At 34.5% G+C, this 15,118-nt stretch overlaps 2 protein-coding genes across 7 annotated transcripts in view; one reads left to right on the top strand and one right to left on the bottom strand.

Moving 5' to 3' along the window:
• Positions 1–7,171, top strand: part of RAB11A (RAB11A, member RAS oncogene family) — a 21,814-nt gene extending 14,643 nt beyond the window's left edge. The window contains exon 5 of the mRNA XM_084888261.1: positions 5,470–7,171. Within this exon, the coding sequence (XP_084744387.1) occupies positions 5,470–5,609 (140 nt within the window). The 3' untranslated portion in view covers positions 5,610–7,171. The remainder of the gene's footprint in view (positions 1–5,469) is intronic.
• Positions 6,210–15,118, bottom strand: part of MEGF11 (multiple EGF like domains 11) — a 340,309-nt gene continuing 331,400 nt past the window's right edge. For all 6 annotated transcript variants that reach the window (XM_084886618.1, XM_084886621.1, XM_084886624.1 and 3 more), the window contains one exon: positions 6,210–15,118. In XM_084886618.1, coding sequence (XP_084742744.1) covers positions 14,958–15,118 — 161 coding nt within the window. In that variant the 3' untranslated portion in view covers positions 6,210–14,957.

Raw genomic sequence — 15,118 nt, 5'->3', positions numbered from 1 at the left:
TTAGTTCACCTTAAATGTTAACAATATTGAAGGATCATTTACATTGTATATTGATGTTGCTGTAAGAAAAAAATAGTTTCTTAACTATAACAGGCAATAGGGGGGTGAAGACCTGAGGGATGTGTAGGGGTTGAAAAGAGGAGATTAGAAAGGGGGAGGGAGGAAGAGTAGGAGACATCTATAATACTGTCAATAAAATATATATTTAAACAAAAGAAAAAACAGCTTTTTAACTTTAAAATTATATATTGAAAAATTTATCTACAATATTACTCCTAAGTTAATTGTGTTGCTTATTTTAGAATAGAGCCATGGCATTTTTGACATCTATGAATTTGACTGTAACTCCATGACACAATTTTGCTGATGGTATTTTTTAGAGTTAGGTAGTACCTGAGTGAATCTGATAGATTGCTCAGCCTCTGCTTTTCAGTGCAGTTTTGTTTTCTTTTATCAAACTCATTAAAGAAAGTTTTTAACCCATACTTTCCATAGTCTTATTTTTTTCTTTTAACTTTGAATTTTGACAATTTCACCTTAAAGAAAAATTACAATCATAGTAAAAAAATTGGCAAATACCCTTCACCCATATTAACTCAAATGTTGATATTTTACCATATCTGCTTTATTTTTTCTTCTTCTCTCTCAATGTATACATATTATTTTTTGGTACCATTTCAAATGATAGACATGTTGCCCGTTATACCTAAGTACTTTTTATTGTGCATTTCCTAAAAACAAGACCTTTTTTTTTTTTTTAAAACTGTAGTATAATTCTCAAAGTTAGAGTTAAGTAGTAACTTTAAACATCAGTGTTTAAATATAGACCTTATTCAGATTTTGTCACATGTGTCAAACACAAGGCCCGCGGGCCAAATCCAGCCCGCCAGGCCTTGCAATGTGGCCCGCACCGCGCTGTCATCACTGCACTCCGCTGTCAGTTTATGACATTGTCAGTTTATGACTGTTCAGTAAACCATTCGGCCAACGATTTAGGCTGGATTTTAGATTTTGGCCCCTTCTCTGATTGAGTTCGACACCCCTATGCTAGTTGTTCCAATTATTAGCAAAATAAAGTCTGGAATTAGATTACACATTATATTTCACTGTTGTATCTCTTTAGTTTCTACTAATCTCAAACAGTTTGTCAGTCTTTCTATATTGTAATTTTTTGAAGGATACAGTTACTGAATTTGGGATTTTGTCTACCGTTTCCTCATGATTAAATTCAGGTTATGTATTTTTAGCAGGAACATCACAAAAGTGCTTAGTACATCATATTAGGAGGCTCATGGTACTGGTTTGTTTTATTATTAGTGATGTTAGCTTTGGTCACTTGGTTAAGGTGATATCTGTCAGGTTTTTACATTAAATTAATAAGTCCAAGTCATCTTTTTAGTATGAAGACTAAATCTTTTTGTGTTTGAAAGGATTTTAATTCACTTAGCATATTGACTTAAAAGTGGAGTAAGAGTTTTCAGGCATTACAGTAGTCTGCCCTTATCTGCAGTTTTACTTTCCTCAGTTTTAGTTATCCATAGTCGTCTGTGGTCCAAAAATATTAAATTCTAGAAGTAAACAATTTATAAGTTTTAAATTACACACCGTTTTGAGTAGTGTGGTGAAATCTTGTGTCCTTCACTCCATCCTGTCCAGGATGTCAATCACCCCTTTGTTCTGTGTTTCCTGCTGTATACACTAGCCTAGTCATTAGTCACTTAGTTATCAGATGACTGTATAGCAGTTCCTGTGTTTAAGTAACTCTTATTTTGCTTAATAATGGCCCCAAAACATAAGAATAGTACTAGTAGATGATGCTAGTAGATATGCTTAAGAGAACTTAACCAAATGGACTTCCATTTGGTGAAAAGGGTTGTATGTATAGGAAAAAAACATAGTATATATAGGATTAGGTATTACCTGTGGTTTTAGGCATCCACTTGAGGTTTTGCACTGTATCCCCTGCAGATGGACGGGAGGAGAAGGGAGCTTCTGTAATTTTACTAGAGTAGTGAGAATTTCTTATTTAGGTGTAGTAGCTTTGTTCTTGGAAAGTGGCAACTTTTAAATGTGTGTCAGTAATTAAATTGGAGAATTTTTTGACCTTTGAGAAACTTACTTGGACTTGGTGAGCATTGGGTTTGAAGAACACCCAAACATTTCTGATTTATAACTCAGGCCTCTGCTATTTTCACAATTTTTCGAGTCACTGAAGAATTTTAGCTCTTTTTGTCCCTAGTTTGGAACTGTGCATTTGACTTCCTTAGAATTTACTTTGCAACTTGATCCATACTTCCATCCAATAGAAACAGATATATGTCTTTTTTATTTAACTTTATCTGCTTATATTTAAAGCTATCTTATATTAACATTTTACTTCATATTTAGGTCGATAAGAGATTCTTATATAAGAAAGATAAAGCAGAATCCTTTTCTTTCTAACCTTACCTATTCTTTGGACATTTTGAAAGGGGACTGCACAGGAATTGGTGTATCATATACATTTGTTTCTAAATGAGATTATCTCCTAATTTTTCTGACCAATATTTTCCTCTTGATTTATTGCCTTTATTATTTTTATTAGCAGGTATCTTTTTGGTGACTGCAGCAAATGTAAAAGTAATTCATTTCTACAAAACAGTAATAGTACTTGTAGGCAGTTATACCACACTGCTCAAATTTCTTGCTTTGTAATAAGATCTCTTTAATTAACTTTCTATGTTCTTTGGCATTATTCCTTTTCCTTCCTTCCAGTATTTGCTTTTCATGTAAGAACCTGCAAAGTATTTTTTTTGTTTTGGTTCTTCTAATGTAATGTTTAATATAACTTGAGAAGTTAAAATTTGTAGAGGGTCACATTTATTCATTTGCACTTGAAAAAGAACCAGCCATCCAGTTTGGGATTAGAGAGAAGACGTAAAGAATAAAGAATGAGGCCGGCACCGGTTTGGCTCAATGGGTAGAGTGTCGGTCTACGGACTGAAAGGTCCCAGGTTCGATTCCGGTCAAGGGCATGTACCTTGGTTGCGGGCACATCCCCGGTAGGGGGTGTGCAGGAGGCAGCTGGTCGATGATTCCCTCTCATCGACGTTTCTAACTCTCTATCCCTCTCTCTTCCTCTCTGTGAAAAATCAATAAAAATATATTAAAAAAAAAAAAAAGAATAAAGAATGAATAGTATAGCCCAGCTCAGTGGTTGAGGGTCAACTTATGAACCAGGAGGTCACTGTTTGATTCCTGGTCAGGGCACATGCCCAGGATGGGAGTTCAATCCTTAGTAGGGGGTGTATAGGAAGCAGCTGATTGATTATTCTCTCTCATCATTGATGTTTCTATCTCTCCCTCCCTCTCTCTTCCTCTCTGAAATCAATATATATATGTATATGTTTTAAAAGAATGAATGGTATAGTTTTACAGTAAGTTGATGATTATCTTTATTCCTTAGCCACTAGTCTGATTGAATGACTGTCTTTCTTTTTACCTTTGAAACACTCTGGTCCCATCCCTTTTCAATGAAAATAATCTAAATGAAGACTCCATATCCTTTGTTGGCCTTGTTTTTTTTTTGTTTTGTTTTTTTAATTCTAGTCAGTAGTTTTTCTTTATTGTAATCTGTTTTTTCTCTTGATGCTTCTTAAGCTTTGAACCATTGTCAACCTTCTCAAATATAAATTTTAGTACCAATTCCTCCCTCCTTAAATCATAAAAAAGGGCACACTAGCTGTCAGTGTTTCTGTTAATTTATGCATTATGTTGACTAGCAGTATCACTTGCTGTTCAGCTTTAAGAAAATTAGTTTTTAATTTGGAGAAAATTCCATTTGTACATTTTTTTTCTCTTTAACTTTTTGTTTTGGAAAGTTTCCAACATACTAAAAGTAGAATAGTATCATGAACTCCCATGTAGCTGCTAGCCATCATTATGGCAATCTTTTTCCACCTACTCCCCCCTACCATTATTTTGAAACAAATCCCAGGTATTACATAATTCCATTTGTAAACATTTTGTGATGTATATCTGAAAGATTAGGACTTAAGCCCATAACAACAAAATCACTTAGAAATGGGCAGTAGTTTCTTATTATCATTTATTATCCAAACAACCTTAAAATTTCCTATCTTAAGCTTTTTATATTCAAATTGGAACCCAAAAGATGTTCATATTGCAGTTGGTTGACATGTTCTTGGAGCATTTTGAAAACACAATTCCACTTTCTTTTATCTTATAACTTTATGTTTTTAAAATTTTCAAGTATTACAGAAATAATATAGTGAATACCTTATACCCTTCATCTAGAATCATCAACTTGTCACATTTAGTTTATTTCTACATGTGTATACATACTCCTCCCTCCCCCCCTTTGCTCAATCTTTGGAAAACAGTTTGTAAACATTTTGGCACTTTACTTCAGTATTTTCTCTCCTAAGAACAAGGTAATTTCCTATATAATAACAATACCATACCCAAGTAATTTGCATTTATACTATAGTATATAATGTGCAGTAGTTTTTCCTGTGTGTACTAATGTCCTTTATAGATTTGATTATTACATTTTAAATCTAGAGTCTGGTCAGTTGCATTGATGGAATTGTTTTATATGTGGGGTATCAGATAGAGTAGCCACTGATAACAAGTTGTTATTTAGTACTTGAAATATAGCTAGTGCTGCTTGGCTGGTGTGGCTCAGTGGTTGAGCATTGACCTATAAACCAGGAGGTTACAGTTTGATTCCCAGTCAGACACATGATTGGGTTGTGGGCTTGATCCCCAGTTTGGGGCATGCAGGAAGAAGCCCATCAGTTATTCTTTCTCATCATTGATGTTTCTGTTTCTCTCCCATTCCCATTCTCTCTGAAATCAATAAAAAAAAAAAATTATATATATATATATATGTATATGTATATGTATATATATAAATATATGTGTGTGCATATATATATATATATATATATATATATATATATTAAGAGAGAGAGAGAGAGAGAGAGAGAGAGAGAGAGAGAGAGAGAAATAACAACTGTTTGCCTCTTGTACGTACTTGCCTGGGATCGAATTCACAACATAGGAATCAAACCTTTTGTTGTACGGATGACACTCTAACCAACTGAGCCATCTAGCCAGGGCTTTCATGATTTAAGCCCATAAACTATGAAATTTCTTTAAAGCAAGATTTATTAATTGGCTGGCAAATCTTTCCCTCTGAAATGGAAAACCTGTTTTTCTTAATCCAAGGGAAATTGTTAAAAAAATAGGTTGTGATAATTCTTGTGTAGTAATTAACTACTACTCAAGAATTATCTAATTAGTGGCTGTTTGAAAGTAAAACTTTAAATTTATGCATTATCTGTTCAGTTTATTTGCAGTTTATTCTGTGAATGTATCTTTTACCTTTATGTATCTTTTATGTCAACTATTGGATGGATCCGTTCAACACTGAGTGTTGCTGTTTCTTTTTTCCCCCTCACTCAGAGATATATCGCATTGTTTCCCAGAAGCAAATGTCAGACAGACGTGAAAATGACATGTCTCCAAGCAACAATGTGGTTCCTATTCATGTTCCACCAACGACTGAAAATAAGCCAAAGGTGCAATGCTGTCAGAACATATAAGGCGTTTCTCTTCTCCTATAGAAGGCTGTGTATAGTCCATTTCCCAGGTCTGAGATTTAAATATATTTGTAATTCTTGTGGTCACTTTTGTGTTTTATTACTTCCTCATACTTACAAATTTTCTGTGTTTTAAGTCTTGATTTTAGCTTTATAAAATCATCCATTTGTCCCGAATGACTGCAGCTTTTTTTTCATGGTATGGCTTCCCTAGCCTTAGTTTAATAAACTGAATGTTTGGATTCTTCAATGATTGTTTCCTTTCCATCAGGGAAACCTGTCACTGTAGTACATAATAGAACTTGATCACTTGAAGCTCAGACCTGTTGGTCTTAATCAAATCAAGCTAAAAAGACTTTAGAAATAAGCTATCATTTTGCCACAGAGCAGCTTACAATTCATGCACTCTTCTCTCAGTGCAGTAAATATTACCACAAAGCTAAGAATTGCCCTATAAACATAGCAGGATTTTGAGAGCTTGAAAATTTTACATTATTCTGGAAGTCACTTTCTAAAATGCCTTAATAGGGTTATGTGTTTTTTGTAAGCATCAAAGTTGATTCAAGAGGGCACCTTTTTTTCTGGGCAAGAATTATCTTAATAAACACAGAAGACTGTATTGTGGTTTTCAGTTGTGGCATGGTTATGGGTTCTGGAAGCTGGGAACTGGAGAGACTGGTGGAGTTCTATTCGAGGTGCTTCTGTGGGAATGATCAGGCAGCCTAAGTTTAATGATAAGTCATTTAATTTATCTAATTTCCCAGCAGTAGATTAGATGGCATTTTATTGCTCAGGCAATAACTGGTTTAATGCTCTTAGTATAAAATTGTGAACTGGTAATTTTTGTCTCAAAACTTTCCATTAAATGAAATGCAACTTAGTTTTATCACCATATTCACCAGCAGGCATGGATAATTGTTTTAATAATGCTGATTTTTTAGTTTTGCAGTATATTATGGAATATAGTCCAGTTAAATATCTGGTTTCAGTATGTCAAAAGAATACAATGAGAGGTTAATTACTCAAGAATTATCACTTAAAGGCATGTATTCTTTTAGTACTTAAGATGAAATAGTACCTTGAGTTTAAATAGAATGTATTTAGGCCATTATACAGACCTAAAATAGTTTTCTTCCACTATGTTATCGAAATCAATGGAGCAACTAGTTTCTCATTCACAAATGTGCACACTAATATTTAGTTTTACTTTCTTGTGGATAATATTAAGCACTTACTCTGCAGTGTTCTGAAAGTTGTGTCAACTGAAGTGATTCTATTCAGGATGGTGGAATATCCCCAAAATATATATATGTGTGGGATTGCATAGATTACTATGTTTCACAGTTAATCTCCTGTCTTTTGCGATGCTCATGATGTGTGGGGCACACTGAAGGCATTGCTGTGGTTTGTCATTTTGGTTTTCTTATTTTAGTGTATTAGTATGACAACTTATCTGTTTGTAAATCACTACTTTGTATTTTATGCATGCTCTGTAACTTGGCTTTTTTTTAGTTATTGATTTGGAATATATTCATATTCTAATAAACAGTTATAGGGGGACTATTCTTTATGTTGTCAGATTACATTTTCCCTTTGTTTTGGATATAGCCATAGGATATTTGATTCTGATGAATGAGGTATTATAGGTCCTTGCATTACAGAGTAAGAATGGAGTTGGAGGCACCAATGTGTGAATTCAGCTTTGGCTTTAGACATGTAGTTCAATTATGCTTTTCTTGGAAAAAGTATTGTCAGAAGTTCAAGGGAAGTAATTAATCTCTGTACTTTCATACATAACCCTGTCACTAGGCTCAGGAAGAGGCTCCATCACTCCTATTTTACTGTTTCTTACAAAATTATTTAAGAGAAGGAAAAAATAGGTAGTGAATTGAAAATGATAACGTAACTGAACTTTTATCAAGTATAGACTTAATGCTGCCTTGGATCTTGGGAGCAGTCCAAGAAACCGGAAGTAATAGAAAATGGCTTTGATTGCATTTCAAGTATCTTCATCCTGAACAATATCTCACGAGACAAACATTTAATGTCTCAAATAAGAAACATTAAATTAAAAAATATTATGACAATTTAGGGCCCAAGGCAGTTTAATAGAAATATTTTGCTGCTTGACCCTACTTTTTAGTTTTTTTAACTTTGATTTTTTAAAAATTATCTATTCTTCTGAAAAGTCACCTAACCATCTTGACTTGTTAAACTTGTATGTAAATATTCTCAAGTGCTATCTATGATTTCTCTCTTATAGTAGTTATTACTCTGTAAGGGTAAGTTCTTAAATTTAGCCATTGCATTGAGTATGCTAAAATTCTAAGGAGTGCTAGCTGGTGAGTTATGCCAGAGGTCTTTTAAGTTCTGAAGCATTCTGCAAGAAAGTTAATCTTCTTAAGGGTTTGGATTTTCCATTAAATCTAGTCATATTTATTTAATCATTGGGAAAGTGCACATCTTAAATTTTTATTTTTATTGATTTGTATTTACAAAATACAAATGCTCTCTGTAGTTTGGGCTATTGTGATTATCTCTTCCATCTACCTTAAAGAGACATGACTACTTAGACAATTTTCGCCAATACCAGAAGCAGAATAATTCAAGGACTGAGTGTATAATTAAGAACATATTCCAATCTGTTATGTTTCAATTTATGGAGCTCTTTTAATGAAGGAGAAAATGGAGATTGGTTTGCTGTTTCACAAACACCATAGCCTGAAAAAATTTTAAAAGAAAATATGAATTTTGTATAAGGACTGTGCCTGGTATTCATTCCCTATGTGAAAAAAAATGAACAAAGACCATGAAAGGATCCTCTCCTACTACATCATTTATTGGGTTAGCATAACAGACTAGAGCTGAAAAGAACAGGGCTCAATGGTATATGTACAAAGATAATAATTTAATAAAAAAAAAATTAAAAAACAGGGCTGATGTTTTTCTCCTGGTTGGGGCTGTGCTGGTGCCATACCCCCTTTCTGCCACCTTTTCTACCACCAGTATACCATGCCAAATAAACTAAAGTTGTCATTCGCAAGTTTTGAAGAATGGTGTGTTTCCCCAAACTGTAGGAAGCTGATGGAAACAATAAAGCAATACAAAATGCTATTGTCACTACAGCTTAGGTAAGGGAAAGCCATTAGTCTGAGAGAGAATTTTAATTCAAGTATCCATTTCCCTGAAAATTGAATTGGAAGATAAAAAAAGACTATTTGAAAGGAACTTGATACTAGGTAGGTAGGAGAAAATAAGCAAATTCTGTAAGTTAAAAGAAAGTGGCAGGTATAATAGAATGCTGGACTGGGTGACAAAGACATGGATTCTAACCACAGCTCTTTAGTCATTTTATTTCTGAGGCTCACCTTCCAGTTATTGAAGAGATTAGACTAAATCATTTCTGGGTTTCACCCCAGCTCCAGTTCAGTAATTCTGTGAATGAGCTCTCTCTTCATGTACTAGAGCTAAATTATTCATTTTAATAGATAGTAAAAATGAAGTATACACTTTGCTTGATGATTTTGGTTTTATCATCATAACTTGATTAGAATGTTATCTTTATTTTCATCTTAACTCCATTAAATAAGATGAAAGCTTTCAAGAACATTTGCAAAATGACTGTCAATTTCACAATATGGTATGCATCATAATACCATATGCGCTAGCCAGGGAGAAGCACTTTATGGGCTGCTATGTCAACTGTAAATTGAGAACTCCTTGTTTTTTTGGCTTTAACTATTAAAATTGCTGGCTTTTAATATACACTTTAAAATATACTCATGTCCGGGAGAGAACTTTTAAAAACATACTATGTTTAAATTTTTTTTAAAATTTCTAATAGGAGTCTAAAAGAAGGTAGGTGAATCCACAGCACTAGCTATCCAGTAGAACCAATTAAGTCCAAGTATGTATAGGATAATGTGTAGAAGAACATGATATTAATGGCATTATTGGGCTGTTAGATTGATAATATAATTATTAGTAGTCCAAACATTTGAATTCGATTATTTAACATTTTGAAGCATAGAATTGATAGGCCCTGGCACAGATGTCATGTATATTTGTTATTAACTACTCTATTACTGGTATCAGTGATGATAGTGAAAAATAGTAGCCAACAGGATTCCTTCCTATGTTTAAATCAGTGGAACTTAACATTGCCCTGTACACAAAATTTTAGATCTTATTATCTCCATCCAAATGAATAAGTAAGTGTACTGCTGCTTTTAGTACCCATTCCCCTACTGAAAACTCAGATTCTCAGCATACCATTTTCTCAGATCTCTATAGGGAAGTGGTATGGTTACTTACCGTATCTGTAAGAGGTTTCTGACTATATTGTACTATCCTCTCTGCCAAAGCATTTCATCATATAGACCTAACAATATTATAGAAAGTCATGCCTGAAACAGAACAGTCTGGGAAGCCCCAGGAATCAGCACTATTTCTGTAGGTTGTCTTTGATATGAAAGTAGTTCTGGAGGATGTTAGGAATCTGTTACTGGTCTAGGTTTACATTCAAGTGGATGCCTAAATAACAGCACTTGATGTAAGATCTTAGGTCCCCATATTTTCTCTTACACAAGGCTCTGGACAGTTACCTGCTGGGCCAGACAATGGCTTGGGAGGCAGAAGCTGGAATGAGGAGGGATTCTGATTACCTACAGACCAGAGCTTCAACCTTCTGTAGGTTTGGATTGGACCACTGCTCAGAGTCTTTCTAGCTCTTCAAGTGCAATAACCATCTGGCCCTCCATTTATTCCTCCCCTTTTGTAATTGCTACATTGTAAGATCCACAAGGACAAGAAATGAATGTGCTTTGTTCATATTTATATTGCTACTGTTTATCCCCCCCTTTAACCTTGTGTTAGATGATAAGGAAGAATCATTTTAAAGAGTGAAGGGACTCACCTTAAGGTTCATTTTAGTTTAGCTTAGGGAATATAGTCAGATAATTACCATTCAGGTTAAAAATTTTTAAATTAGAAATTATATATTAATAGAATTATAATTATGTAAATATTTAATTATACAAAATTATAAATAGTATAATGAGTCCCTATGTGTCCACCCATCCCTTCTAAGAAAGATGTTCCATCTCCTCTTTTGCCACATACTAGATGAATGGCAATAGAATGCATCATTCTTGAATCTTCTCTGTTGAGTATAAAACCTGTAGTCTTTGTTTAATATTTATTTAGTAATCACACCCTCTGTCTTTCCCTTTTTCTGTATTGCCTGATTTAATTTGTGGTACGTTTCCTTAAAAATCAGAATGCTAGAGTTAAAGGGTTTTAGGGTTCCCTTACCCCTATTTGTGTTGGGTGGTATTCTGAGCCTTCTAAGTCATAATCTTAAACTATTGTTCTCACTAAATGCCCTTTTTAGCCTTAAATTTTTAATTGTTTTATCTTTTACTAAGATATTAAGATCCAGCCCTTGAGAGGTGTTCATTGTTAGGAGAGGAGGGTCTTTTCTGAACAAGTTTTAATCTCAAACTAGCAAAAATGTATTCTTGGTTAAACATTTTATTAAATGGGGGTACTTTTTGAATATCACATAAGCCTTGTAAACAGACCATTTGAAATGTTTTGACTTAAGTATGTACAAACCTTTGAAAGTCTGAAGGAATTTTCAACTTATACCATTAAATATATTCAATAACCTATTTTTTTTTTAGCATCTGTATTTTATAATAAAAATTAATCCTGCTGCTTCTTTACTAGTTAGGTCACAAGGTTATGTTTTAAAAGGTCCTAAAATATTTGCATCCCAGAGTACAGTACTGGGTGATAACTTCTAATGGAAAGCTATTTATTACTCTTATGCAAATTAGGTGGCACTTATATTTGCCTTTATTCCCATTCCATAGAACAGTCGTCTCCAACAGTGAGGTCCGAAAGGTTGGTGACCACTGCCATAGAACTACCTTTGTGCCTCTGAAGCTGAGCACAAGCTGTAATAGTTGCCTTTGAGTTCAAATCTTTGTGAAAACAGAAATTCTCTATTTGAGTATACTAATGCTTATGAGCTATTTCAGTAATTTTTGGATATGAATTAAAAATATGTAGCTTCCATTCATTACTTTAAAGGAAGAGACTCTCTTGTTTTAAATGTAGGTTTGTTTTACATTTAAACCTAAGGTGTAGATTTTAGACACATTTTTGGTTTGCAGCACAACAGTAGGCATTCCTATAAATTAGTTTGAGAAATTAATTTTATTTTGTACAAGGTATAATTCCTCTGCACAGTGAACAAATATATTACAAGTCTGGGTTGCTTAAAAAAAGTATTGCCATTTCAGTCTTACTTACGCTGTTGTACAATGATTGTTTTCTTTATTTATTTGAATTATATGCACATCACTTTATTTGAGTGAAAACTTAGTTTCTGTATAATACTTGAACATATCTTTCCAAGTTGTAAATAAAATGCACAGTGCACATGTTTAGGTTGACCATGAACTTATTTGTGACAGTGATAGACAGAAGTTCCTAACAGTTGCTCTATAAGATTGAAATGTCTCTTACCAATAACTCTTAGATATGTGAAGACAATTGTCACCATCAAGTAATCACACCCTTTGTCTTTCCCTTTTCCTGTATTGCCTGATTTAATTTGTGGTACATTTCCTTAAAAATCAGAATGCTAGAGTTAAAGGGTTTTAGGGTTCCCTTACCCCTATTTGCTTTTTCCTTTTTTTTACACACAGAGGGGTAAAAGCCCACAGAAGGCAAGTAACACTCAAATCTCTTGTCCAGTGTTTTAGCAATTCCACCATTCCACCTCTTGCTGAAATTTCCCTAGAAGATAATTGGCATAAAAGAGGTGAAACTTGAAACTTGAGTGATAGTGCTTGTTTGCAGTTTGCCAGGCAGCAGTTACTGTACATGCAGGGTAAGGGAAGAAGATAAAACCTGGGATTGAGATGAAGTTCTTGCTGATCTGACTTCACCATGATTCTTAGTTCTTGCTTCACAAAGGAAATTGAGCACTTGCTGCCCTGAAATACTGAGGTAAGCCTCTTATCTATATTTCTTTCTACATATGTATGAGAAATATTTACTTGGGTCTACAAAGTAATTTTCTAGTATTTATATTTAATAAGACTTTTTGGAAAGTAAATTTGCTAGTACTGATTGCTTGCTCCCATGCACACATGCAGCATTCATGTTAAGTATTAGATTATTTTCCCCTAACATTTGCTTAAGCCTTGAGTGAAGTGGGGGGGGGGGGGGAAGAGGGGGAGGGGGATTACTCATTTTTGTCCTTGCTTTTGCTGATTATTGGCCAAACTAATGGGTTCCATGGCAGACTTCCAATTTGTATCAAGGACTTCAGAACTCCCACACTTCCTGTAGCAGCTATTCCAGGTTTGCAGTCATGTACTTCCTCTTCTGTATACCTTTTGGAAGTATGTTTCCAGGCAGAACTGTTACCAGAGAATGGAGTAGTATAGGGGTATGCGTTAGTTTTAATGGTTTGCCCTTTCAGTCTTTAATTCTTATGAGGAGGTCCTCTTTAGGGTTTGGGAACTGACTCCATTTAGACTCATCTGAGCCCATTTACCTATGTTCATTAGTAATGGAAGGTATAGACACGTCTGAATACTGGGATCTGGAGCATTAGCTCATTGTAATTCAGTTTTGGCCATCTCAGCAGATAGTGGGTTTAAGGTAGAAAGTAGAAGTTCTTCATGCCCTTACGTGCTATTTACTATAAAGTTTTTACATCATGTTACAGCAACTGATTATAGTACATTCTTTGATCATTTCAATTTAGTGCCATCAAATAGCATAATGTACTTTAAGCAATTTTAACTTGATATATCCTCTTTTGTTTAATTTCCTCTATACCAGGGGTGAGGAACGTCTGACTTGCAGGCCGTATAAGGCCTGAGAAATCATTTGTTCTGGCCCTGCCTAAGCATTAGTGGTCAGTTAATTAAATGTTTGACCAAATATAACAGGCTAATTTCAACTTGATAATTTAGTATGGCCTCGAATGATATTATAAATATCCAAATGGCCCTTGGCAGAAAAAGAGTTCCCTACCCTGCTCTACACTTTTAGTGCCATATTATATCCAGCTCAAGATTTATGAAGAAATGCTTGAAAGTAAGTACTTTTTTGAGTCAAGGAATGCCAACCAAATAAACTTGATGAGAGGCCAGATAGCCATTTTTAGGGATACTTAATTCTTATCAGCCTGTGACTGCTTGCTTGAAGCATCACAGTTTTATTTCCCATGGACTGACTCAGGTGTTGGGTGACGAAGGAGATATGATAAGGCCAGCGCTGAGTTGGCAATGTTCTGGAACTTGGAATTGGCAAGATTTGGTCAAAACCGGCCAGAATTATTGTTGTAGACTGAGAGGCTAATGAGCTTTGAAAACATTTTTTTCTTCTACTACCAGCAGGGGCAGAAGAGGGAATATTAATTTGTATTTATGTATTATTATCATTATTATTATTTTAGCTTTCAGTTTTATTGGTTACAGAGAGCTGAACTCAAAAACTCTGGTTCATTCTTAAAATGTTCTTTAAACTGAAATTGACTTTTAGAGAAAGGCTTCATCTATTACCGTGGAAGATAATACTATTTTAGATAGCAAAATGCAGGTTCTTGAGCATCCTGATATACTTGGTGCTAATAAGAGAAGTATGGATTCTAATTTCTCATCTGAGACATTAAGCCAGGTTCAGTGCTACACATAATTTGTATTTATTTAAATCTTATTTTAAAAAATTGAAGTTGTTAGCATTAGACCACAAAATAAACTGTAATCTTGGCCATTGTAATTTGACAGACCAGACATATATGTGTAGGTACTTAAGGATTGATATTAGCACAGTTTTTGTCTATGCACTGATTATCTTAGGTAATCAAACAGATGTTGATAGTAACAGCAACCAAAAGTACATATACATTTCAGATATTTTAAATGAATCCTCTCCCCTCTGCAGTCCCCCTTTCCTCTTAGGAAGGTTTATAAAACCTATTCTACATGTTCTTTAAGCATCATGTTTCAGATAATTAAATATATATAATTAGCTGTATTTAGCTGATGTTGATGAGTAGCTGTATTCTAAATGTTTTAAAAGATCATGTAATCCAGGTCTTTTGGAGTTGGGGGCTGGATGAGTGACAGGATTTACCTTTGCAAACAGACCTTTTGAGCAATTACCCCAGTCCCACTTGGAAGCTCTTCTTTAGTTCCAGGTGAAAGTAATAACTAACACGCAGCTGAAGTCAGTCTGTACCATTATTTCAAGTCAGGGGATTGTCTTCTTTCAGAGTCAGAGAATATTCAGTAGAGCACATTGCAAGAGAGAAGCTTATCCCTCTTAAGACTGCTTGTCCTGGGAGGGCTCATTGGCAGGGCTCTGTCTTTCTGGGAGGAGGTCATAATGACCAGGAATATGGCTGTTCCTAGGTAGGTCGTATGGATTCTGGATATAGCTGGAGTTGGGACCACGGCCTTCTTGGACCACACTGATTGTGGGCT

This window comes from Pipistrellus hanaki (assembly GCF_964339955.1).
Source record: "Pipistrellus hanaki genome assembly, chromosome: 1".
In the NCBI taxonomy this organism is placed as follows: Eukaryota; Metazoa; Chordata; class Mammalia; order Chiroptera; family Vespertilionidae; genus Pipistrellus; species Pipistrellus hanaki.
This window is presented reverse-complemented; position numbering and strand designations above follow the sequence as displayed.